General features: G+C 45.8%; 1 protein-coding gene and 1 long non-coding RNA gene across 10 annotated transcripts in view; both read right to left on the reverse strand.

Moving 5' to 3' along the window:
• FCHSD2 (FCH and double SH3 domains 2) overlaps window positions 1-6,640 on the reverse strand; it is a 149,568-nt gene extending 142,928 nt beyond the window's left edge. For 4 of the 9 annotated variants that reach the window (XM_083736589.1, XM_083736588.1, XM_083736586.1 and 1 more), the window contains exons 1-2: window positions 1,657-1,707; window positions 1,416-1,513 (exon numbers count right to left, since the gene is read on the reverse strand). In XM_083736589.1, the coding sequence (XP_083592715.1) occupies window positions 1,416-1,513; window positions 1,657-1,698 (140 nt within the window). In that variant the 5' untranslated portion in view covers window positions 1,699-1,707. Of the gene's footprint in view, window positions 1-1,415; window positions 1,514-1,656; window positions 1,714-6,317 lie in introns of those variants that run through there. The other 5 variants (XR_014563583.1, XM_083736591.1, XM_083736592.1 and 2 more) reach the window with 4 other exon arrangements.
• The window catches only part of LOC310844042, a 207,123-nt gene that overhangs the window by 168,881 nt on the left and 12,511 nt on the right, over window positions 1-25,731 (reverse strand). The window lies entirely within an intron of this gene.

A 25,731-nucleotide genomic window follows, 5' to 3' on the forward strand; every position in this document is an offset into this window, starting at 1 on the left:
AGAAACTAACATAGAAAAGAACTATTCAGAATGTAAGCCTGAGTTTACAAACACCCAGGTTTTAGGGGCATATCTGAAATTTTGAATGCAAGTTACCCCAATTTATCATATTAGAAATTCTACACAGCCATTCCATGTAAAACGTGGAGGACCCCCCCCCCCCAAGGAGAGAATTTGTTTGCAGGTGGTAGGGTGCTTGCAGCTACATCCCTCATACAGACTGCCCTACTCAGGTCTTTTGTTTGATAAAGATTGAAGACTGTAAACAATTACTTACTATATATTATATTACAATAGACATATTTGCTTGGGATGGCTCAGTCAGAGACTCCTAATGCCAGGTTGTGGGTTCAAGCCTTACCTTGGACAAAAGATTCCTGCACTGCAGGGGCTGGACTAGATGACCCTATGATTACATATTCTAGATATCACAACTTTACAGTGTCATGTTATAGAGAGTATTGAGAGAAGAGTTCCTGGACTTGCAACCAAATGCCACAGTCATAAAGTGTAATCCCTATAAACAACCTACTCAAATCAACCTGACCGTGGTTAACTAAAGTTTTATTTCACCAAGAATGCATACTCGCTATTTTTACATACCATATGCTGCAATCTTTCCCATAAAAAGCAAGTTTAACTAGTTAAGATAATGATCTTCATAGACTATGGAGCTTTTTAGAAGAATTTCAGTGATACAGAAGTACTGTCAGATTATAGGACTTTATCAAGCCGACACTTTCTAATCTGTCTCTTCCACCTTTTCTATGTGCTGATATGTAAGCCTAGGTAATCTTTTTGAATTTGCAGTTAGTGAAACACAGTACTGAGAGGGAAAGGGCAGCTACAGGTTTATTGACATTTAAATATTCTTCAACATGTCCATCCTAGAAATCAATGGTCTCTAAATGGAGCCATTGATTATTTCTCCAGATGCTTCTCAGATACACATTACTCCCCATAGTTGCTTTGACAATAAAATGCATAAACACTAAGAACAAGAAATTCCTCTTTAAAATCAGATTATAAACGAATTTTGTAATGGTCAACATAAAGGACAGTTGCATAAAGGCTGAATTCAGAAAGGTTAGTTAAATGCAATTTAGGTGAATTACCACACCCAAACATTTGTAAGGTAAAGCTAGGAAGCATCGGAGAGCTTTCTTTAAGAAGAATATTGCCAAAAGGACCTGGATTGTTCATGACACATATTTATAACCACCCCTCTTTCAAACTGAGCAAGTATGCATTGTGTTAGTTCCAGTTATAATTTCCAGCTGTGTCAATGCTTTAAGAGTCTAAAAGCAGGAAATCCAAGAGGAAATTCCATCGTCAGTTCCCGGAGTTTTGTAACCCAAATGTTCTTCCAAAAAGGAGCTCTGAAAGGAATCTGGGAGTGTTTGTTGTAGCCTTACCTCATATCTTCAAGTAAGTCACATTCTGCCTGATGTTTGGCTTGAATTTTTGTCATCTGTTCAGCCTGGATAAGTTTTAGCTCTTGAGTGATTTTCACCTTAAAAAATAAAAAAGACATGTAGCGAAAGGTGTAATTTAAAATCTGTTTTATTCTTGTAAAGTTGGTTCTCAAGATGCTAAATTCTGGAACATGTTATTTCATATTACAAGCTCCATGAACTGCGACATGTTTTTGCTTACTTCTAAACACTGCAGTTCCAAACTCTGTAGAATAGGCAGCATACCCTCCACCAATCTATGGAGCTTGAGAACAAGTTAGAAGTAAAGGCAAATAACAGCCAACTAGTGAGCCAACCTAAAATTTATGGATCCCTAATCCACAATATTCTCATTTTATAATTTGACAACTGTAGCAAACTAACATCGGCGAGTTTTTAAATTCATACCATTTGCCAAAGTAAAGTCATTTGCATATCCTATTTTGAATATCTCAAGCTGGCACAATGCAAAAAACTTTGCCTTTGGATGGTATCGCAAGCAAAGTTTTCAGATTGCTAAACAGTCAAACAATCAAGAGAACGCAGTCTCAAGCCTTGAGCTACTGAGATGTCACCTTGCAGTCAGGTCACATATGAAGTTGGCAAAAAAACAAGGAGGGAGAGGGTGCTCAATTCCAAGGTGTAAAAAAACTTACTGTAACGTTTCTCAAAATTATTCTTAAAATGCAGATGTGAATTATGCGAGTCCTTTTTCTTTCTGTTCTAAACACTGTATCGAATTTAAACTTTCATACCTACAGCCTCTCACTGCTTCCTGCTACCGCAAGCAATATGTTCACTTCTCTCTAAACATCGAAGCACGGACCCACTTGCAACAAGAGATTCAGCTCTGTAGTGCTTGGAGCAAAAGTGCAAATACTGAGGGGAAAGAGGCAAAGCACTCCCAAACTCAGGATGTTTAAGAAGAACACCAGAACACAGGATGAATCTGCAGAACTTGGCCAATGGTCCATGGTCCATCTAGTTCAGCATCTTGTTCTCAGGATAGCTGACAAGATGCCCCTGGGAAGCCTGCAAGCTGGATGTGGGTTTAACATATCTCCCAGCTTTGATTCCCAGCAACTAGTATTCAGAGATATATTATTATTATTACTATTATTAATTAGATTTGTAGAACAGTGCAACTGATGCAACTAAAGTTCACATTGGTTGACTCCATGTAACATCAACCTTTAAATGCAGTTATCTCAGTCAAGAGTCCAACATCCTTAATGATGTTTTCTGAATATAGCAGTCAAATATACCTTTGTGTCATAACAATACATCATGTTGAGATCGTGTTTTTTTCAAGCTGCCGCTTAGCAGCATGACAGGGGTTGGACTGACTCGTTACAGGCATCACCACAGAAATTCACAAACATTTTTTAAAAGACACAGGCTCAAACCATTTAAACCCTTTTTGCTTTTAGCATCATGTTGAGCCAGATCATTATATAGAGAAAAAACACAACTCTTCTGAAAGAAAGAAAAAGAACAAAAACAGGGAAACAGACCTTCCCTTAAGCAAAAGCAATCTTCCCATCTTATCCACTAGGCAACAGAAATCTCACCTCCCCCTCTTCTGGCAATCCCAACCCTGAAAATATTCCCCCAGCAACAAGAATGCCCCAATCCTAGAAAAACACAACTGAGGCAAGCTTTTATGCCCAGTTAGCCAAGACTTAGTACTTTTAAACAAACGGAGAATCCAGTATTATTTTTTAAAAAACCAAAAAGCTGAACATGTTTGAATTTTATCCAAACAGCACGAAAAATAAATTCATCAAGCATAGCTGCCTTAACCCATGGAATGGAGATAAAATCCCCTTGTGAAATTGAAACACAGTGCACAATGCATAAACTTGCATGCAATATAAACAGAGTGGAAACTAGAATGGCCTTTAACATAAACTCTGCTTCCTGGCCAAGTCCACCCTCAAAACAACAGAGTGGGGCAGAGAAAAGCATCCTTCTTCCCTCCCCCAAATGTAACAAGCTATCTTGATGCACTGAGGAGTTCAGGCTTTTTGTTTTACACAGTTCAAACACACACTCACACTCTCCAATATATTCGGTCGCGTCCAAGTTCCATTTTAAACACACAAACATATATATGCAGCTCTTTACAGAGTTCTAGTAAACAGGCCCCGAGATCTCAAGGGTAATGTCCTCAACTCTTACAGCACTATACCCCACTCCTAACACTACCAAAAGCATTATTTGAATTCTTTTTTTTTATCCCCAATCCTGTGCATCACATTAAACATGCTGTCTGATAATACCAGAACTCAGGGCTTTGCAATTAAGCTGGTTATCAAGATTCAGGATATACAACATGAAGTACTTCTTCACACAGTGCATAGTTCTGTGAAAACAGAATGCTAGACTAGATTGGGTGTTGGTCTGATCCATCCAGGCTCCTAAGTTCTTGAGACTTACTCATTCCCCCTTTTATATCACAAATGGTTAACTCCACCCACCCTCATCCGTGTCCTGTAGACTGAATTGCTATTTATAGTCCTTCTGTAACTCACTGCCCAGGTTTTCAAAGTGATTATCCCCACCACTGGGTGTCAACACCAGAGATGCTGCAAAAGCACCACAAAAGAAAGGAATCTACAACCCTCTCTTATTTCTTTAGAGGCTTTAGCACAGTGCTGTCCTGACCTACCAGAGCTCTTGAATCATATGACTGCAATGCAAACAGCTGACCAACCTCCTAACATCCCAATGTAGTCAAAGTCAACTTTAGGACACCTGACACCACAATGATTCTTTATTCTCTAATGCTGTCATCCACACTCAGTTCCTCGTTTCCCCGCCACCACAAAGTCACCAAACTTTGCTAATGCATCCCATATCCCTAAGGAGCTGCCTCGGTATCCTGCTAGTCTATTTGGCACTGTACATATGCACTCAGATGAACAGCAGCTGTCCAAGGTCTTTTGCAGGCTTCCTGGCCAATTACCGGTACCTGTAAGCAAACTTCTGAGGCCTTGCACATGCAATGAAGGTGCTTTACAACGGAGCTACAACTCCTGCTAGCATCCACCGCACAGCTTTTTGTGGCCCGGTCTGTGTGATCCCACATGACCCTACCCTAAAACAGCAGCAGCCTTTCAATCTCACAGTACTCACAGCAAATCAAGCATCCATATAGCTATTTTGATCAGGATCTTAGTCCTCTTATACCAGAATCCTACCTTCCACTCCCCCTGCTCTCTGCACTGCAGATCATTCCTATTTAACCCAGTCTGTTTCCAACTTCCTACGACAGCCAGCATCCACCAGAAATTGCACTTAGCCCCATATCTAACCAAGGCAGGCCACCTGCCCCCTTACAAGCAACCTGACCCCCAAACATTCACCAAACAGACCAAATCGCCATAGCTGACCACCACAGCCTTCAGACACTTTTGATGCAAACTTGCCCCCCTAACAATCATATTCTGCCACGATTCCCATTCCTCTGCAGCCTACCCTCAAAATCCCTACAGCTCTCACTGAAACTATTTTCTTCACGAGTTCCCTTGCCATTATAACCATCCCAATTACACACTGCTCTCCACCAACTCTGCTGCAAGCATGTGGCACTGCTGCAAAGCCCCGTGCCCCCTTCACTGTGCCAACGGCCCCTTACCTTTAGGTAGCCTGCATGGCACTATCCCATCCGACACTCAACACACCCCAAATCTCAGTATGTCAGCAGCACCCTTAGGCCCCACTAATTCCATGCCCCAGGGCAACCTGCTACCAACCGCCACCCACTGCAATCTGAATCCAACCTCCAAAACACTTAGTGTATGTTGTCCCACAGGGACAGCAACCTACCTTCCACCAGTCCCCCTTTGGTCCTCAGTAATATATCTAGCAACCCTTGCTCAGATTCACAAGTTGCACTGTACCTCCCCCTTAAAAAAAGCCTCAATTCATGGAAAGAGACCCAACCACACGCCTGTCTTCTGCACCACCCTGCCCTATGCCACCTTTGCCACAAGCAGCTCTGCAGCCCAAGCAGACACACAAATAGCACCTTTGCAACCCTCCTTTCCTGTTGCCCCAAGATGCCAACCCCCCCCCCCCGCCAAAATAGAAATCCTATGGCTTTGCACTCCAGCCTACGACATCAAGCATCCCTTCCACCTGCATCCCGATTCAGAGGCTCCTGCAGCCTGCCTGACAGCTAATAGACCCCCCTTCCACCATGAAAACTCCCTGTCTGCTGCCCCCTTCACCCCCCCTACAGAGTCAACCCTGCCATGCCCCTGAAATCCAGTTCCACAGGCGACACCTCTGCAGCCCCTGCTGCGGTGGGTGCCACCAGTGGCGTAGCGTGGGTTGTCAGCACCCGGGGCAAGGCAAGTAATTTGCGCCCCCTAACCCTACCCCCCAGATGTTGCGCCCGATGCGGCCGCCCCCCCCTGCACCCCCCACGCTACGCCACTGGGTGCCACCCCCACCCCCAAAATGCAACACATTTATAACACGCACATATACACACCCTCCCCAAATCCTAATCACCCTCCCCCCCCCCACGGGGCCTTCAACGACCCTCTCCTCCCCCCCCCCCACGCTAAACCTCTATAAAGCACGGACCACCCCCCTCGTTCGCTCCCCTTTCCCTCCCCACACATCACTACGCACCCGCCCCCCCTCCTTTTGCAACCAAGGCTGTCTTTCTCTCTGCATCCCCCCCTCCTCAATTCAGAGCCCCCCTCCCTCAATTCAGCCTCCCCCCCGCCTTTGAGGGGGCAGCACCTCTCCTCCTTCCTCCCCCCCACCCCGGTTTTAATTTTTACCTCAGTCCCGTCCCCCCCCCCCGCACGGCCTGCCCCTCCAACTCCCCCCCCCTTTCCTCCTCACCTTCCTCGGCGGGGGCTGCATGGCGGAGGCGGCGGCGCTGCCGCTCTCGGCCTCCACATCAATCCCTTCCCCGCCCCAAACGGCGGCGGCGGCGGGTCTGCTGAGGGGAGCTGGAGGGGGAGGGGAGCAGGCAACGGTCGGCTCCGAGGAGGCGGCGGCGGCGGCGCGAGAGGCGAAGGAGGAGGAGGAGGAGGCGAAGCCGGCCCAGCTCGGTCCCCGGCGCGTCTCGCTCTCTCTGCGGCAGAGGCAGAAAGCGAGAGAGAGAGAGAGAGAGAGAGAGGGAGCTGCGGGTGGGCGTGGCCAGGGCGGAGAGAGAGGGAGGGCGAGCGGTGGGCGTGGCTACGGCGCCGGGGGTGGGGTGGGAGGAAGAAAAGGGGGCGCGGCTTTCGGCCCTCCCTTTTCCGCGCCGCCGCCGCCGCCTTTCAGACGAGAGGTGGGAGGAGCTTGGCGCGAGGCAGAAAGACCTCGCGTCGGGGGCGCGCGCGGGAGACGCACGAGAAGGCGAGGTTATAAAAGGCGGCGGCGGCGGCGACGGGGTGTTCTCACAGTGAGGCGCCGCCGCTGCCGCCAAGCTAACGGAGTGCGTGCGCGCGCGCGCACGCTAGCGCCTCCTTCCCGTGTGGGCCTGAGGGGAGCGAGTAATGGGTTGGGGGGCGTGAGGAGAAACAGAGAGAGAGATTTGTCGGGGGAGAAGAGGCGAGGAGCGGGATACGGCTTCCCTCACCGACTGTGAGGGAAGCGGGAGGAGGAGGAGGAGGCGGCGGCCTGACAGGCGGAAAATAAGGCGCGCGCGCGCGCGCTCCCGCCCGCCTCACTGAGGGGACAAAAAAAATAGGGTTTTTTTATTTTAGGGAGTGGCCTCTTCGCGCGTGTCGGTGTGACAGAGGCGGGACCGGCTTTTCATCGCCTCGCACGTGTGAAGGAGAACCCGCCGCGCTTCACATCCGTGACAACGTGGGGGGGGGAGGGGTGGCGGCACGGGGAGATAGAGAGAACGCGAATGCTTTCATTCTCTCCTTCCCCAAAAGGGGGTGTCTTTCCAAGCCAGCCCCGCATCCCGCTTATTCAGACGACCACCTAAACACGGGGAGAGAAAGGGGCGGGGAAACACGGGAGAGTCTTGAGGGGCGGGGCGCTCGCGCTCTGATTTGACTGACAGGCGGATAAAGTGGGCGGTGAAGGCGCGCGCGCGCCGACGTTGCCCCGCCTCCCTATTGGCTGGCGCGTGTGAACGTGCTTAAATAGCGAGAGCCGGCTTAGCTGTTGCTGCCCCCTAGCGGAAAGACGCCGCGAATGCGTCGAGGCGAAGGCGAGATACATTTGCAGATCCTATATGCACGTGTGGTCGGATTGGGGTCCCGTTGCTGGAGCTTGCGTGCAATTGCCTGGAAATTCGGTCATCCGGTGCGTAGTTGCGGGGTAGTAAGCCTTGATGCGTTCATGGCAAGCTGCCTTATACTGAGGCTGTAGATTCAGGGTCAATTTAAAATAAAAGTCATTATTTTTCGTAATTCAGATCAGAGCTGAGGATTGGGGGGGATTAACGCTTTAAAAATGCAGTAGGTCATAAGAAACAAGGGGGTATGGCCAACGTACAAAACCAGTGGTGGAGGTATACTGGATGTAGAGTGAACAGATTGTGCACAGCCTGCTCTCCAAGGTTTCTTAACTGCATTTCTAGCTTGCTCCTTCAAGGAACTCAAGGTGGTGTACATAGTTACCCTCCTCACTTTATCCTCACAACCACCTTGTTAAGTAGCTTAGGCTTGCCCAAGGTCACCCAGCAAACTTCATGGCAAAGTGAGAATTTGAACCCTGGTCTCCTAGCTCAACACACTAACCCAGTGGTTCTCAAAGAATATGGCATTCCACACTGGTGTGGCAGGAGAGAATGACAAGTGTGGTGGGAAGATTCAAGGACCACCAAAGAAACATTTCAGTGTCATATAGGATAGTATAAGAAAAAATTAAATTTGCAGAATATGGATATAAATATATATATATTCATATTCAAATGAAAGCAGGAGCATTGCCTATTCTACAGTTCTCCACAGCATATTGTTGTGAACAAGGATTTTCAACTCTGACAAATATGAAAGACCAGAAAAGGGAAAGGTTTCTTTGTATTGATGAGGAGATAGGAGTGTGCTTGTCTCAAAATTAGACCTAATAAATGAGATTACCCTGCAAAAGAAAGCTCACATCTCTCATTGGGTTTGTATACATACTTCATTATGCAAGTGGCTCATTTATAACTATGTTTTGGGGATGATTCATATTCTTATGTCGCTGTATCGTTTTATACTTCCTGGATGTCCCTTGATCATATTATAAAGTAGTTGTGTTCTGTGATATAAATCAAGCAGTAGGTGTTTTTTAAATTTTGTTTCCCAATATGCCTCTTGTTTGAGAACCACTGCTCTAACTACTACACCACAGTGGCTTTCAGGTTTTAAGGCGGTGGAATCCCCAGCCCTACATGAAGATGTCAAGGATTTAGCATGCATGGCCCTTCTCTTTAAATAAACAAGGTAGTGCAACCTTAACTGTATCTACTCAAAAGTGCCTAAAAGTCTCATTGAATTCAGTGCTGCTTACTCTCAGGTACAAGAAAGAAGATTCCACCTAAACATTAGGAAGAACTTCCTGACAGTAAGAGCTGTTTGACAGTGGAATTTGCTGCCAAGGAGTGTGGTGGAGTCTCCTTCTTTGGAGGTCTTTAAGCAGAGGCTTGACAACCATATGTCAGGAGTGCTCTGATGGTGTTTCCTGCTTGGCAGGGGGTTGGACTCGATGGCCCTTGTGGTCTCTTCCAACTCTATGATTCTATGATTCTATGAAAAGGCTTATAAGACTTCAGTCTTCGTCTGTCATTTTGTAAGGAGAAGGGATAGTGATGAGGATCTGCCAGGCTGCAACAGAGGTCCAAACAATGTGGCAAACTCAAAATGCAAATTACATGGAATCAGGGGTGCCAACTTTATTGGGTGGCCCAAATAAGCCCTGCCCTGCACGATTCATCACATGACACAGTGCACAGACACCTATTTGAATGGCACCCCTCTCAAATATTTTATTGGGGGGGGGGAGGGCGCAAGGATCTCGGCCCCTAGGAGCTGGTTCCTATACGTGGAACTTGACCATTCCAGTTCTTGTTGTTTCGTCGTGTCCGACTCTTCGTGACCCCATGGACCAGAGCACGCCAGGCACTCCTGTCTTCCACTGCCTCCCGCAGTTTGGTCAAACTCATGCTGGTAGCTTCGAGAACACTGTCCCACCATCTCGCCCTCTGTCATCCCCTTCTCCTTGTGCCCTCCATCTTTCCCAACATCAGGGTCTTTTCCAGGGAGTCTTCTCTTCTTTTGAGGTGGCCAAAGTCTTGGAGCCTCAGCTTCAGGATCTGTCCTTCCAGTGAGCACTCAGGGCTGATTTCCTTCAGAATGGAGAGGTAATCCAGTTCTTGCAAAGTACTAATTATGTGGCTATTCCAACCTTAACGGGACGTGGGTGTCACTGTGGTCTAAAACCACAGAGCCTAGGGCTTACCAATAAGAAGGTCGACAGTTTGAATCCCTGCGGGGGGGGGGGTGAGCTCGGTCCGAACTCCTGTCAAGTAGATAAATAGGTACTGCTCCGGCGGGAAGGTAAACGGCATTGCCCTGCACTGCTCTGGTTCTCCTTTTCACTAGATGCAGGTGGCGCTGTGGTCCAAACCACTGAGATTCTTGGGCTTGCCAATCAGAAGGTCAGGGGTTTGAATCCCCGCAACCAGGTGAGCTCCCGTTGCTCGGTCCCAGCTCCTGCCAACCCAGCAGTTCGAAAGCACACCAGTGCAAGTAGATAAATAGGTACCACTCCGGCGGGAAGGTAAACTGTGTTTCCGTTTGCTGCTCTGGTTTCGCCAGAAGCGGTTTGGTCATGGGGGCCACATGACCCGGAAAAACTGTCTGCGGACAAACGTTGGCTCCCTCAGCCAGTAAAGCGAGATGAGCGCTGCAAACCCAGAGTCGTTCGTGACTGGACTTAACTATCAGGGTTCTTTACCTTTTATTCCATGGGTAGGCAAACTAAGGCCCGGGAGCCGGATCCAGACCAATCGCCTTCTAAATCCGTCCTGCGGACAGTCTGGAAATTAGTGTGTTTTTACATGAGTAGAATGTTCCCTTTTATTTAAAATGCATCTCTGGGTTATTTGCAGGGCATAGGAATTTGTTCATCCCCCCCCCCCGCAAAAAAATACTCTGGCCCCCCATAAGGTCTGAGGGACAGTGGACCGGCCCCCTGCTGAAAATGTTTGCTGACTCCTGTTTTATCCCAACCTTGCCTAACAAAACCAGATCTTTTATCATCTTGGTCTCTTTGCCGCTAGGGGGCATATGTTGCCAGGGTTATTTCTTTGGTTTCGTCGTCAAAATTGCTAGCTGTCAGAATTTCCCACCATGTCTTTTTCTCTCTCTCTTAACAGCAAAACAAAAATGATTGTATTTGTGTATTTCTGCCCGTCATTGCCCACAGTGGCTTGTAGACTTCTGTTTGGCAGCCTTTTAAAGAATCTTTTGTAGATCACCAGCCAATGATAAAATACAAGAAGAGGCATTGAATTCTCAGTTGCCTGCTGGCAAAGATGCGAAGAGTAACTCCATAAGATAATGGACTCAGCAGATCAATTGATAGTTTTATACACAAGCCCTTAAAGCAATCCCTGGCTTGAAAGGGCAAGTTGTTCCTTAGGAGGGGGAAGATGGATAAAGAACGGGCTGTTTCCTCCAAAAAGCTGCTGAAGCCCAGCGGAAAGTGGCGGAGGCGGGAATGGACCTGGTTTCAGGTCCCATCTCTGCTTGAGCCCAGCGCCTTTCTCTCTCATCTGCAAAATGGGCATGTGAGGAAGTAGAATTATAACTGTGATTGATTTAACATGCACAAAACAGCTTTGATTATTAATGAAAAATAATCCTTTAGGAAAAAGTCAAGAGGCCTCCCCATCAGTGGCATAGCGTGGGGGGTGCAGGGGGGGCCGGCCGCACCGGGCGCAGCATCTGGGGGTTAGGGTTAGGGGGCGCAAATCCACGGGTTGGGGGCGCAAATTACTTGCCTTGCCCCGGGTGCTGACAACCCACGCTACGCCACTGCTCCCCATAACTAGTAGTTATTGTTGTTTGCTATGACTCTCCCTGTGCCTTCCAGCTCTGCAAAGGCAGGGATTTCTACCAGGACCACTCTGCGGCGTTTTGGCACTGTAGGCAAAACTTCATGATGCCCCTGCCTCGTTCCTGTGCCTGCCGTTGCACCCGCCTTGCCACCAGCCCCACCACTACAGCTGTACCCTCGCCTGCAGCTGCAGCACCATACGGCTGCTATAACACAGCAACACTGGCAGTGCAATTTTGTACAGTGGTACCTCAGGTTACATACTCTTCAGGTTACAGACTCCACTAACCCAGAAATAGTACCTCAGGTTAAGAACTTTGCTTCAGGATGAGAACAGAAATTGTGCTCCGGTGGCAGCAGGAGGCCCCATTAGCTAAAGTGGTGCTTCAGGTTAAGAGCAGTTTCAGGTTAAGAACGGACCTCCGGAACAAATTAAGTACTTAACCCGAGGTACCACTGTATGCAAAAAGGTAGTTTTTTCAGTCTCTTCCAGTGTGACGAGCGAACCTCTTACTCAGTGAGGCTTCCAGAAGCAGGAGCAGACTTTGTTCTCCTTACCTGGCTGGAGGCTGTGTCTTAGGTGTAGGAGAAGAACAGGGTCATAGGCTAGACTGGTTGGATCTTGTTTGGAGTTGAGAAGACACCAGAGATGGGAATGAAAATATGAAATCTACTGCATGTACGGCGTTAAAGGAAAATATTATGAAAATGGTATATAGATGGTACATCACACTGGTTAAGCTAGCAAAAATGTTTAAAACATGCAATAAGTGCTGGAAATGTAAAGAAAAGGAAGGATATTTTTTCCATATGTGGTGGGAATGTAAGAAGGTTAAGGGTTTCTGGGAAATGATATATAACGAGTTGAAAAAGATATTTAAATATACATTTGTAAAGAAACCAGAAGCCTTTTTGTTAGGAATAACAGGAAGAGAGATTAATAGAAGTGATTACAAACTTTTTCAATATGCAGTATCTGCGGCAAGAATATTAATGGCCCAAAAATGGAAACAAGAGGAACTACTGACTTTGGAAGAGTGGAGAATGAAATTTATGGATTATGCAGAATTGGATAAAATGACTGGGAAAATTAGATACCAAAAGGATCACAAGTTCATCGAGGACTGGGGAAAGTTTACGAATTATCTGGAAAACATATGTGACGAACAGACAACGTTAGTCGGTTTTAAAGAGGCTTTGTGATGTTAAAGAGTATTGGAAAAAGAAAGAGAGATGAAAGGACACTATTAACTGGCAATATAATATAATGGAAATGCGTAACAAATATAAAATATGGATGATTGATGGAGGAGCTGGTGGAAGTCCAAAAAATTGGAAATTTGAGAATATGGTTGTGTTGAATAATTTGTAAAAGAAAATTAATAAAAATTTAATTATAAAAAAGAGAGAAGACACCAGAGATGAACCCCATTAGATGAGTGGGGATTTTTTGCAGGGGGGGGGAGTCTGCAACGTGTCACCCATTTATTGAATGGTGGATTTCTGCTGGTCTGTCCACACACCATTCCTCTTTTATTAGTTCTGCGATGCTTCTCCAGAGTTGTTTCTATTTGGAGGGATGCTCTTAAAGGTAAAGGGACCCCTGAACATTAGGTCCAGTCATGACCGACTCTGGGGTTGCGGCGCTCATCTCGCTTTAATGGCCGAGGGAGCCAGTGTACAGTTTCCAGGTCATGTGGCCAGCATGACTAAGCCGCTTCTGGCAAACCAGAGCAGCACACGGAAACGTCATTTACCTTCCCACCTATTTATCTACTTGCACTTTGACGTGCTTTCAAAATGCTAGGTTGACAGGAGCAGGGACTGAGCAACGGGAGCTCACCCCGTCGCGGGGATTCGAACCGCCGACCTTCTGATGAGCAAGTTCTAAGCTCTGTGGTTTAACCCACAGTGCCACCTGCGTACCGAGGGATGCTCTTACACTAGTGCAAAACAGAAACAGGACAAAACATAAACCAGGGCAGTTGTGTTTTGAGAAGTTGCAGGATTCAGCAGGAAGCTATTATGGCGATCACACAGGGTCCCTGGACATTTCACCGTCTATTGATCCCTGTGCCACCACTTTATTTCTCGCTGCCACTACCCAGGCTCTACCTGGGACAATACTGAGTCCAGTCAGGGTTTAAACTGGAACATAAACTTCTGTTTATTTATTGCAATTTAACAAGCATGTGGTTTCATAAACGGTATCGGTCAATTACATTTATGGGGTGCCTATCCAGACCTATAACTTCCGCTACCTGCTCTCACTCTCTAAACCACCTCTCAGATATTTACTCGTCATCCTAGCTCCTAACTGTTCCTGACTCAGCTTATTTCTCTACACTAACTCAACCTACCCACAGACTCTATCCCAATTCACTCCCACTCCAACCACCCAGCTCCCAACGAACTCCCCCCTTCGCCCCTCCCAGAGCTGGTTTTATAGTCCCTCTGACTCCACCCCCTGGGTTCTGATTGGGTAACCTGTTTAACTATTTCACCTCCAGAACTCTCATATGTTGACGTCACAGCTATAGGGTGTGCAATGGTCAGGAGCCTGTCCGCCCTGAGATGTTTTCAGATGTGTTGAAAGCGGGAACATGTATAACCGGCTCCTAGACCATCAGTAGTGCAAATCCTCATGAATGCACAATAAAGGGGGTATCTGGAGGGGCCCAGTCTCTCTTTAAATCATCACTTTAGAAACATTTTAGTGTTTCAAATTGTTGACCTGATCTAAGGCAGCTTCCTGCGCTCCTAGAACGGGCTCAGATAGAGGAGAGGCAAAACACTATCTCACATTGGGGGAGGTGTGCGCTCACACTGGAGAGCCAGTGTGGTGTAGTGGTTAAGAGCAGTAGTCTCGTAATCTGGGGAACCGGGTTCGCGTCTCCGCTCCTCCACATGCAGCTGCTGGGTGACCTTGGGCCAGTCACACTTCTCTGAAGTCTCTCAGCCCCACTCACCTCACAGAGTGTTTGTTGTGGGGGAGGAAGGGAAAGGAGATTGTGAGCCGCTTTGAGACTCCTCAGGGTAGTGATAAAGCGGGATATCAAATCCAAACTCCTCCTCCTCTTCTTCTTCTTCTTCTTCTTCTGCTTCAAGAAAAATGCAGAGAGCAAAACCAACCCCTGTATATAGCGTTTATTGACCTGACTAAGGCTTTCGACACTAAATCGTAATGCCCTGTGGACTGTCCTTCTGAAAATTGGCTGCCCAGATAAATTTGTGAACATCCTTCGGCTCCTCCATGATAATATGACAGCAACAATCGCAGACAACAATGGCTCTCAAAGTGAACCATTCACAGTGGGATCAGGTGTTAAACAGGGTGGTGTTATTGCCCCAACTCTGTTCATTATTTTCATCTGGGAAACACTTATTTCATTCATTATTTTCATTTGGGAAACACTTATTTCATTCATTATTTTCAATTGGGAAACCCTGGCCTGCGAGCGCCTCAGTTGGAGAACAGCCTTTACCAAGGGTGTCATGGGCTCTGAAGATGCTTGAACTCAGGGCGAAAGGGAGAAAAGTGCTAAGAGGAAGGCACGCTTGGCAAATCCACACCATGATCAACTCCTGTCTGGAAACCAATGTCCCCACTGTGGAAGGATGTGTGGATCCAGAATTGGCCTCCACAGTCACTTACGAACTCATTATTAAAACTGTGTTTATGGAAGACAATCTCGGCTATGAGTGATCTCCAAAGAAGCAGCACAAAAGTATGCCACCTTGAACCCCTTGGATCAATGGTGGGATGATGTTGATGATGATTTGGGAAAGCTGTTAGCTTAAGTATTCTACCCAAAGCATGGTTTGCTGTTTTGTGCAAGCTACTCCGCATCCTTCCCCCCCCCCATCTCTTTCCTTGTTGTTTTGGTTCTCTCCACATGAGGGAGAGCTGCTCCCACAAACCAAAGGCCAGGAAAGTATATTTCCGAAGGGCAAAATGAGATCGTTCTGAAGGACCACTGGATTGGGAAAGTGTTGAACATTACGGATTCAACTTTCTTCTGATGCTAGTGTGGTCTCCACACCACTGCAAACTTAGGCATCTCTTCAACAGGCAGGCATCCATCAGGTGAAACCATTGCTGCCTGTTCATATCCATGGCAGGACAATCTGTACCTTTGGGGTGGCTTCTCATCACATGAACCCTGCCTGGTGGCGTTTTTTTAAATAAAGGGGGAGACCATCATAAAAAAAATGTGTCGACATGTCAGCTGGACGCAGAAAGAATGACGTGCTCAAATAGCCATTCTGCCACATTCCTCAGTGCTGTGGTTTAGGTTGTTGCTCCCATTTTACATAGAGGAAACTGAGGCTGAGAAGGAAAAAACCCTGGCTGCGGTTCCTGGAAAAGGTATGTTTCAGGGGGAAGAAATGGAGGCAGTGAGAGATTTCACTTTCTTGGGCTCCATGATCACTGCAGATGGTGACAGCAGCCACAAAATTAAAACACGCCTGCTTCTTGGGAGAAAAGCAATGACAAACCTAGACAGCATCTTAAAAAGTAGAGACATCACCTTGCCAACAAAGGTCCGTATAGCAAAAGCTATGGTTTTCCCAGTAGTGATGTATGGAAGTGAGAGCTGGACCATAAAGAAGGCTGATCGCCAAAGAATTTATGCTTTTGAATTGTGGTGCTGGAGGAGACTCTTGAGAATCCCATGGATTGCAAGAAGATCAAACCTATCCATTCTGAAGGAAATCAGCCCTGAGTGCTCACTGGAAGGACAGATCGTGAAGCTGAGGCTCCAGTACTTTGGCCATCTCATGAGAAGAGAAGACTCCTTGGAAAAGACCCTGATGTTGGGAAAGATGGAGGGCACAAGGAGAAGGGGATGACAGAGGACGAGATGGTTGGACAGTGTTCTCGAAGCTACCAGCATGAGTTTGACCAAACTGCAGGAGGCAGTGGAAGACAGGAGTGCCTGGCGTGCTCTGGTCCAGGGGTCACAAAGAGTCGGGCACGACTAAAGGACTAAACAACAACAACAGGTGTTCTTGGGTACAATCTGGGCTACCTTCCCAGGCTGATGAGCCCCCCCAACCCTAATACCCCATAGACCATAATTGCAGGAACCAAATTTGCCGGCATGTGATGGAATCTCACCCGAAAATAGTATCAGCCTGGAAAGCCCCCCCCCCTTTGTTCTTTATTACTATTTCAAGCCTGCCGGAGTGCCAGCAATTCTGTTCATGCGTCCTGCTAGCTTGGCTGTTAACTCTTTGACTCATAATATTTATGTTCCTTGGGTGTTGGTAGCGGGATTAGTCTCCATGGGAAACATCTGCAACACAGCGCCAGCTGCCAGTCGTAGATCTCTCATGGGTTTTTTAATGTTTGGCTTGGGAGAGGTAGAACCGCAGATAGATGGGAAATGAAAACAGAATCCTAGATCAGGTGGACTATCTCTTTGGTTCACATTTGGCCCTGGAGAATATTAACCACTCTCAATTTTACCCATGGACTGCCATCTGTCCAGATTTTAATGTGTTCTGAACTAGTTTTAAGATGCATTTAATTAATTGATTGCCTTTTTTAATGTTCTTTGTATACTGTGTTAGTTTTATGATGTTAGCCGCCCAGAGCCTGGCTCTGGCCAGGGAGAGTGGGGTATATAAATAAAAATTTATTATTATTATTATTATTATTCACCTCTCTGAATGTGACGTCCTGCCTGGCATTTGCCCGGCTACTCTTCTCTTGAGGGTTGAAGGAGAAAGTTCGCATTTAAAAGGCGAACCTGCCAAATCAACACTTTCCCAAACGAAATGTGAGCAGGCAGACAGCTGTCCTGCGGAATTTGCATTTTTCAGAAATGCTGTTCCCCACACAAGTGATGTTTTTAAAAATGCGTATGCTAAAGTGTGCAGTAAAGGTAAAGGATCCCTGACATTGCTTAGTAATAAGTGTTGGAGATGCACAAAGCAGATTGGAACGTTCTACCATATGTGGTGGACATGTCCAGAAATCAGAAAGTTCTGGGACATGATCCATGAAGAAATAAAAAAGTTACTAAGAACTTCACATAGTAAAAGACCAGAAACATACCTTTTGGGAATATTGAATAGTGATATTTCTAGAGAAAATACTAAATGCTTTCTGTACGAGACATCTGCAGCGAGAATCCTGGTGGCTAAGTACTGGAAGGGTAACCAGGTACCGACCAAAGAGGAATGGTTATGTAAATTATGTGAATATTTGGTACTGGCCAAATTGATGGATATAATAAGATTAAAGCCAATGAATACAGTCCAGAAGGAATGGAAATGCTTGTATGGTTATTTAGAAAGATGAAGTTCTAATGTAAAAAATTGACTGTGTCTAGAATGACCTCGTGAATGGAAAAGGGGAAACATACATATATATATACACACACACACACACACACATACACATATCTATACAGTGGTACCTCGGGTTACAGACGCGTGAGGTTACAGACTCCGCTAACCCAGCAATATTACCTCGGGTTAAGAACTTTGCTTCAGGATGAGAACAGAAATCGTGCTCTGGCGGCGCGGCGGCAGCAGGAGGCCCCATTAGCTAAAGTGGTGCTTCAGGTCAAGAACAGTTTCAGGTTAAGAACAGACCTACGGAATGAATTAAGTACTTAACCCGAGGTACCACTATATATTAAGATGAAAATAATACTAAAATACAGATAAAATATGAAATGTGAAAGGAAGTGTTGTGAGAGTGATGGAAGTCTATTACTATTATTATTTTGTAAAACAGTGTTTATTGTATTGAAATATACTTTTCTTTATTCTTTTACTGTCTACTTTTCTTCACTTTTTTTGCTTTCTTTCTTCTTTGTCTTTATATTATTCTTTATGTATGGCTTGGTATTGATGTACAGTGGTACCTTGGGTTACATACGCTTCAGGTTACATACACTTCAGCTTACACACTCCGCTAACCCAGAAATAGTGCTTCAGGTTAAGGACTTTGCTTCAGGATAAGAACAGAAATGGTGCTCTGGCGGTGCGGTGGCAGCGGGAGGCCCCATTAGCTAAAGTGGTGCTTCAGGTTAAGAACAGTTTCAGGTTAAGAACGGACCTCCGGAATGAATTAAGTACTTAACCCGAGGTACCACTGTATTTGCAATAAAAATTCTAAATAATAATAATAATAATTGCTTGCATAATAAGGCACCTTGGCCAGGACGCAAAGGACTGTGAGATTTGGCCCAAAGATCGCAAGGACCTTGTTCGTCTTGCATCTACCTTTCCCCATGTGAGATGGCATAAGCTCATAGATGAAAATACACTGGCATGCGGATGAAAATATACTGTGAGCTCGGAGACCGAGCGTCATCAGCAACTGCAAGCACGTTCTTCTTCCTTCCCATTCCTACAGGCTCTTTCTTGCTGTGTGATGATGCATCTGGTGTGTGGAACACCCTGCCTTGATTTAAGAGCCGAGAGGGTGTTGCTGCTTCTAGTTAAAAATATACTAGACGGTGTAATTGCCATGCAATATGCTTTCAGCAGTTCACAATATGTCACGGGTGGCTGCGGTGCGTGAAGTGGCAGGCTGTGGCGTGCATTTATCTAGCTGCGTGCTGGCGGTGAGATGCTGCCATTCCTCACTCAGATATAGAACCAGGGCCGGATTTACGTATAAGCTAAACAAGCTATAGCGTAGGGCCCCACTCTCTTGGGGGCCCCCCAAAAAAATCAAAGGAAAAAACAATTGGACGTGCATTTCCAAAATGTAAGATAAAAAACATTTTGTTGTGTGCAAAGGCTTTAGATAGCTATTAGTTCCATAAATGACCGTATAGCATATATTCAACATCAAAAACAGCGACAATTTGTTGTGGACAAAGGACAGCTGGACATATAAAGGGCCCCGTTACCTTCAGTAGCTTAGGGCCTCAGCAAACCTAAATCCGGCCCTGTATAGAACTTCCAGAGAAAGTGGGCAGGGAGCCAAATCCGACGGAACTGCGATGCTAGCAGAAGTCTTAACTCTTAACTGTTTTGTTTTAAAGCAGGCATAGGCATTTCTGCCCTATGGCAGAAATGACTGGCAGAATCCGAGACCAGGGGAGAGAGACAGCGGAAGAAGATTGGAAGAAATTTAAGGACTATCTTAAGAAACATTGCAAAATTAATGAATATTAGAATGACGGTGGTTTAGAAATTACGTGGTTTCCAGCTGTTATGGATAAGTAAAAAGAAAAGAAAGGCCAAAAATTAAATGAAAATTAAGGGAAAGGATTTGCTGAATTAATAAATTAGAAATTGGAATACAGAAAGGGGAGGTATGAGGAAGTCGGGGAAGTAAGTTATAAGAAAATAAGGGATTGAAATTATACTTGTTTTTACTTTTGTCTGTTTGTATTATTGTCTTGTTTTGTTTTTATATAATTTTTGAAACTTTAATAAAAATCTTTAAAATATATATATATAGCAGGCATAGGCAAACGCGGCCCTCCTGTGCCCTCTGCCTGTTCCTCAGAGCCGGTGCGTCATGCAGGGCTGGGCCTTGGCATTGCCAGCCTCTCCTCCTCCTTGTCCGCTCTCCAGCAGCAGCTATGAGCTGCCCAAGGGAGGAGGCCGCCAGAAGTAGCCGTGGAGAGGAAATGGGATGCTCCCTCGGAGCCAATGGCATAGCTTGCAGGGCTGGGAGCCGTAGCCACCGGTGCATTTTTTTTAGGGGGCGCAACCAAGCACCCAACGACAGGCTCCCTCATTGGGGGAAGCCGTGTTTGGCCTTTGGTGCTTGCTCTAGTTATCTCCCGCTTGGACTACTCCAATGCACTCTACATGGGGCTACCTTTGAAGGTGACCCGGAAACTACAACTAATCCAGAATGCGGCAGCTAGACTGGTGACTGGGAGCGGCCACCGAGACCATATAACACCGGTCCTGAAAGACCTACACTGGCTCCCAGTAAGTTTCTGAGCACAATTCAGTGTTGGTGCTGACCTGGAAAGCCCTAAATGGCCTCAGCCCAGTAAACCTGAAGGAGCGTCTCCACCTCCATCGTTCTGCCCGGACACTGAGGTCCAGCTCTGAGGACCTTCTGGCGGTTCCCTCATTGCGAGAAGCAAAGCTACAGGGAACCAGACAGAGGGCCTTCTCGGTAGTGGCACCAGCCCTGTGGAAAGCCCTCCCTTCAGATGTCAAAGAAATAAGCAGCTATCTTATCTTAAAAAGACATCTGGGCAGCCATGTTTGGGGAAGTTTTTAATATTTAATGCTGTATTGTTTTTAACACTTGATTGGGAGCCACCCAGTGGTGGCACCTGCCCTGTGAAATGCCCTCCCATCAGATGTCAAGGAAATAAACAACTATCTCACTTTTAGAAGACATCTGACGCTTTTAATATTTGATTAATTATAGTGTTTTCAATATTTTGCTGGAAGCTGCCCAGAGTGGCTGGGAAAACCCAGCCAGATGGGCGGGGACAAATAATAAATTGTTGTTGTTGTTGTAATAATAATAATAATAATAATAATAATAATTTATTATTTATACCCCACCCATCTTGCTGGGCTTTCCCAGCCACTCTGGGCGGCTTCCAACAAAATATTAAAACACAGTAATGCATCAAACATTAAAAGCTTCCCTAAACAGGGCTGCCTTCAGATGTCTTCTAAAAGTCTGGTTGTTGTTGTTGTATGTGTGTGTGGCTTTATTGGGGGGGGGGGATATTTCTTAAGGCTGTCCAACGATGAACAATGCGTTCCTAGAAGAAGTGATTCAAACCCCCAAGAAACCCCCAGAGAAAAGGAAGGCTTTAATTCTGTCTCCAATCAATACTCCCAAAGGAAGCCGTGTTTTCTTCCTCCTCCCTGCGATTTTCAGTAGGATGGAATTGCATCCTTTTCCCTGCCAGGAGGCATCGTGCATTGCAATGTACAATGCTTTGGCATGGCTTCTGCGTGGGATGAATGGGCTCCCTGAACTCCCAGCACAAAAGCCTGGGTTTTCCCCTTGTCTGAGTCAGCCAGCACTGAAGGCTCGTTGTTTGTAGAAACAACTGTGGCTTCCCTCAGATCACACAGCACAGAGACACTCCTACTGCCAGCTTGCACCCCCTTGTGCTCATTCTGTGGCTGTCAAGTTCAGGATAGAGTGCAAAGCACACTGAAAATGTGCAGAGCTGCATAGATTGGCATTTTGAGCCTAATGCAGGTTACGATTGCTGTATGTCTCGCTTGAGAATTTCATCAGCCTTTTCTTCTTCCCTTTGATAGTTTTCTTTTACCATTAATACATCGAAGAGATCAAAAAGAAACCTTGTTTGTCAAATAAGATACCATTAGACTAGATTAAAATCACACAGGACTGAATGTTGTCATTAAACTAATCATTACAAAGAGCACCTATTTTTCTATAAACCTATTACATGAATTTTTTTGGTAGTATTCTAACTTAATCAGTGTTACAATGGACCAGACCTTTTTTAATCAATTCGTATTCTGTATGCCTTCCCCCAAGTCTTAGCAGTCATTATTCTTGAAGCTTTCAGAAGATTAATTGCTATTTACAAATCGTTTTCCAAAATGATATCTAAGCAGGAAGGCTTTAGGTTCCAAAGGTATATGACATCCCATAATTCTGCACTGTTTTCCAAAAGATTTGGAGCTGCAGACAAGAGATACGTATAAAATCAGCTTTAACTGAACCACGTCTCTAGCAATTGTCAGCTCTAAGCCTATATTAGCTTTGATCATTTTCAAATGCAATTTCTTTTGTCTTCCATTGATGGAGAACGGTAGAAAGAAACACAAGGAAGGTATTTTAGCACAGCACTATCCGGAACATGACCCCTGCCCTTCCAAATGAGCGGAGCAAACCCAGGTTTAAATGAATCATTTTGCTCCCATCAGGAGAACCCTAGAATTCTAGAATAATAGAATTGCAGAGTTGTAAGGGACCCCCAAAGGTCATCTAGTCCTACCCCCTGCAATGCAGGAATCTCAACCAAAGCATCCATGACTGATGGCCACCCAACCTCTGCTTAAAAACCTCCAAGGAAGGAGAATCCACAACCTCCAGAGAGAGACCATTCCACTGTAGAGCAGCTCTTACTTTCAGGGTTTTCCCTTATGTTTGGCCAGAATCTCCTTTCTTGTAACTTGAGGCCATGGGTTCAAGTCCTGCCTTCCACGACAGGAGAAAACAAGCTGCTCAGTCTTCCATGGGACAGCCCTTGAGATATTTGAAGATGGCAATAATAATAATAATAATAATAATAATAATAATAATAATAATAATAATTTATTATTTATACCCCGCCCAGGGGGCTTCCAACAAAATAATAAAATACAGTAATGCATCAAACCTTAAAAGCTTCCCTAAACAGGGCTGCCTTCAGATGTCTTCTAGAAGTCTGATAGTTGTTGTTCTCTTTGACATCTGGTGGGAGGGCGTTCCACTGGGTGGGTGCCACCACCAAGAAGGCCCTTTGCCTGGTTCTCTGTAACTTCGCTTCTTGCAGGGAGGGAACCGCCAGAAGGCCCCCGGCACTGGACCTTAGTGAATGATGGGGGTGGAGATGCTCCTTCAGGTATACTGGACCGGGGCCATTTAGGGCTTTCAAGGTCAGCACCAACACTTTGAATTGTGCTTGGAAACCTACTGGGAGCCAATGTAGGACTTTCAAGACCGGTGTTATGTGGTCTTGGTGGCTGCTCCCAGTCACCAGTCTAGCTGCCACATTCTGGATTAGTTGCAGTTTCCGGTCACCTTCAAAGGTAGCCCCACGTAGAGCGCATTGCAGTAGTCCAAGCAAGAGATAACTAGATCATGCACCACTCTGGCGAGACAGTCTGCGGGCAGGGAGGGTCTCATCCTGCGTACCAGATGAAGCTGATAAACAGCTGCCCTGGACACAGAATTGACTCCCAGGCTGCGCACGTGGTCCTTCAGGGGCACAGTTACCCCATTCAGGACCAGGGAGTCCTCCACACCTGCCCGCCTCCTGTCCCCAAAAACAATACTTCTGTCCTGTCAGGATTCAACCTCAATCTGTTCGCTATCATATCTCCCGTCAGTCTCTTCAGGCTAAACATGCCCAGCTCCTTCAACCGTTCCTCATAAGGCTTGATTTCCAGACCCTGGATCATCTGGGTTGCCTCTTCCTCAACGTTCCAGCTTGTGAATATCCTTAAAGTGTGTTGTGCGGAACTGGACACAGGACTCCTGGTGTGGTCTGACCAAGGCAGAAGAGAGTGGTACTATACCTTCCCTTGGGACATGGATGGCGCTATGGGTTACACCACAGAGCCTAGGACTTGCAGATCAGAAGGTCGGCGGTTCGAATCCCCGCGATGGGGTGAGCTCCCGTTGCTCGGTCCCAGCTCCTGCCAACCTAGCAGTTCGAAAGCACGTCAAAGTGCAAGTAGATAAATAGGTGAACGGCGTTTCCGTGCGCTGCTCTGGTTTGCCAGAAGTGGCTTAGTCATGCTGGCCACATGACCCGGAAGCTGTACGCCGGCTCCCTCAGCCGGTAAAGTGGGATGAGCGCCGCAACCCCAGAGTCATCCGCAACTGGATTTAATGGTCAGGGGTCCCTTTACCTTTACCTTAATACCTTCCCTTGATCTGGATACTAGACTTCTGTTGATGCAGCCTAGAATAGCATTAAGTTTTTTTGCTGCTGCATCACACTGTTGACTCATATTAAGCTTGTGATCCACCAAGATCCCTAGATCCTTTTCCCATGTACTGCAAGTGAGCTAGAGACATCCCTGCCTGATGTTTAGCATTATAAAAATCTCTGGCCAGGCAACAACAACCTGGACATCCAAACCTTTCCTTAACAACAGAGAAATCTGCCCCAACAAGTTCCCTGTTACTTATTAATCCACTGAGAAACAGAGGTGGCATATTCGGTCTGCAAATGGCATTGCGGCGCCAGCGACCTGCCATGGTTAACAAGCGCAGGAAGATTCCTGCTTTGTGTAATATGTATATTGCTCCATCCATGTTTAGTGGCACATCACTTAAATGTTAGAGCAGTGGTTTCCAAAGCCTTTTCAGGCCACTGCCCTCTTGGTTCCATAAACTCGTCCCCAGTGCTGTCCACCCTAAGGTAAAGGTAAAGGGACCCCTGTTTACTTTCACCTTTGGTGGACGTGCCCAAGGATTAAGGCTTTCTGGGAAATGATTTATAATGAAATGAAAAAGGTATTTAAATATACCTTCCTGAAGAAACCAGAGGCCTTTCTCCTGGGCATGGTCGGCCAATTGGTGCCAAAGAAGGATAGAACTTACTTTATGTATGCTACAACAGCAGCAAGAATACTCATCGCAAAGTACTGGAAGACACAGGATTTACCCACTCTGGAAGAATGGCAGACGAAGATGATGGATTATATGGGACTGGCTGAAATGACTGGCAGAATCCGAGACCAGGGAGAAGAGTCGGTGGAAGAAGATTGGAAGAAATTTAAAGACTATCTACAGAAATATTGCAAAATTAATGAATGTTAGAAGGATGTCGGATAGAAATTAAGTGGTTTCCAGCTGCAATGCTTTAAGATAAATATGGGGGGGGGAGGATTTAGAAATAGGTTAAAATTTATTAATAAGGATTTGCTGAACTAATAATTTCAATTGGAATACAAAAAAGGGAGGTATGAGGAGGTCTGGGAAATAAGTTAACGAAAAATAAGTAAATGGAAATTTTATCTGTTTTTTATTATTCTTATTTGTATTTTTGTCTTTTTGTCTTTTTTTTACTTTTTTACTTTTATTGTATTATTATTGAAAATCTTAATAAATATTCTTGAAGGGGGGAAAAAGGGACCCCTGACCATTAGGTCCAGTCATGACCGACTCTGGGGTTGCGATGCTCATCTCACTTTATTGGCTGCAGAGAGCTTTTCCGGATCATGTGACCAGCAGGACTAAACCGCTTCGTCTGTGACTGTGACCCTGGTGCAAACTCCTATCTCAGACATGGCCTGGAAAGAATAATTAACATGATGATTCCAGTACAGTAGTTGCAGAGAGGTTCGGCACGCTCATCCTAATGTTTACCAGCAAAGCTTTCGTTATCCTCCTCCAGTAACTTCCTCATTCCTGGAGAATTTTGGGTTTGTATAGGTCCCTAAGCTGTTGGAAGAAGCCAGAGCGTCTTGTAAGCTGCTCGGCTTATTACACAAGCTACATTTCGCCAGATCTCTGTGGCAAATAAACTAGGATCAGAATTTATTGTGATAATCACCATCCGTTTATTAATCGCTTTCTACACAATTGTCTCAAAGTGATGTACCAAAAAACATC

This window comes from Podarcis gaigeae (assembly GCF_964106915.1).
Source record: "Podarcis gaigeae genome assembly, chromosome: 4".
In the NCBI taxonomy this organism is placed as follows: Eukaryota; Metazoa; Chordata; class Lepidosauria; order Squamata; family Lacertidae; genus Podarcis; species Podarcis gaigeae.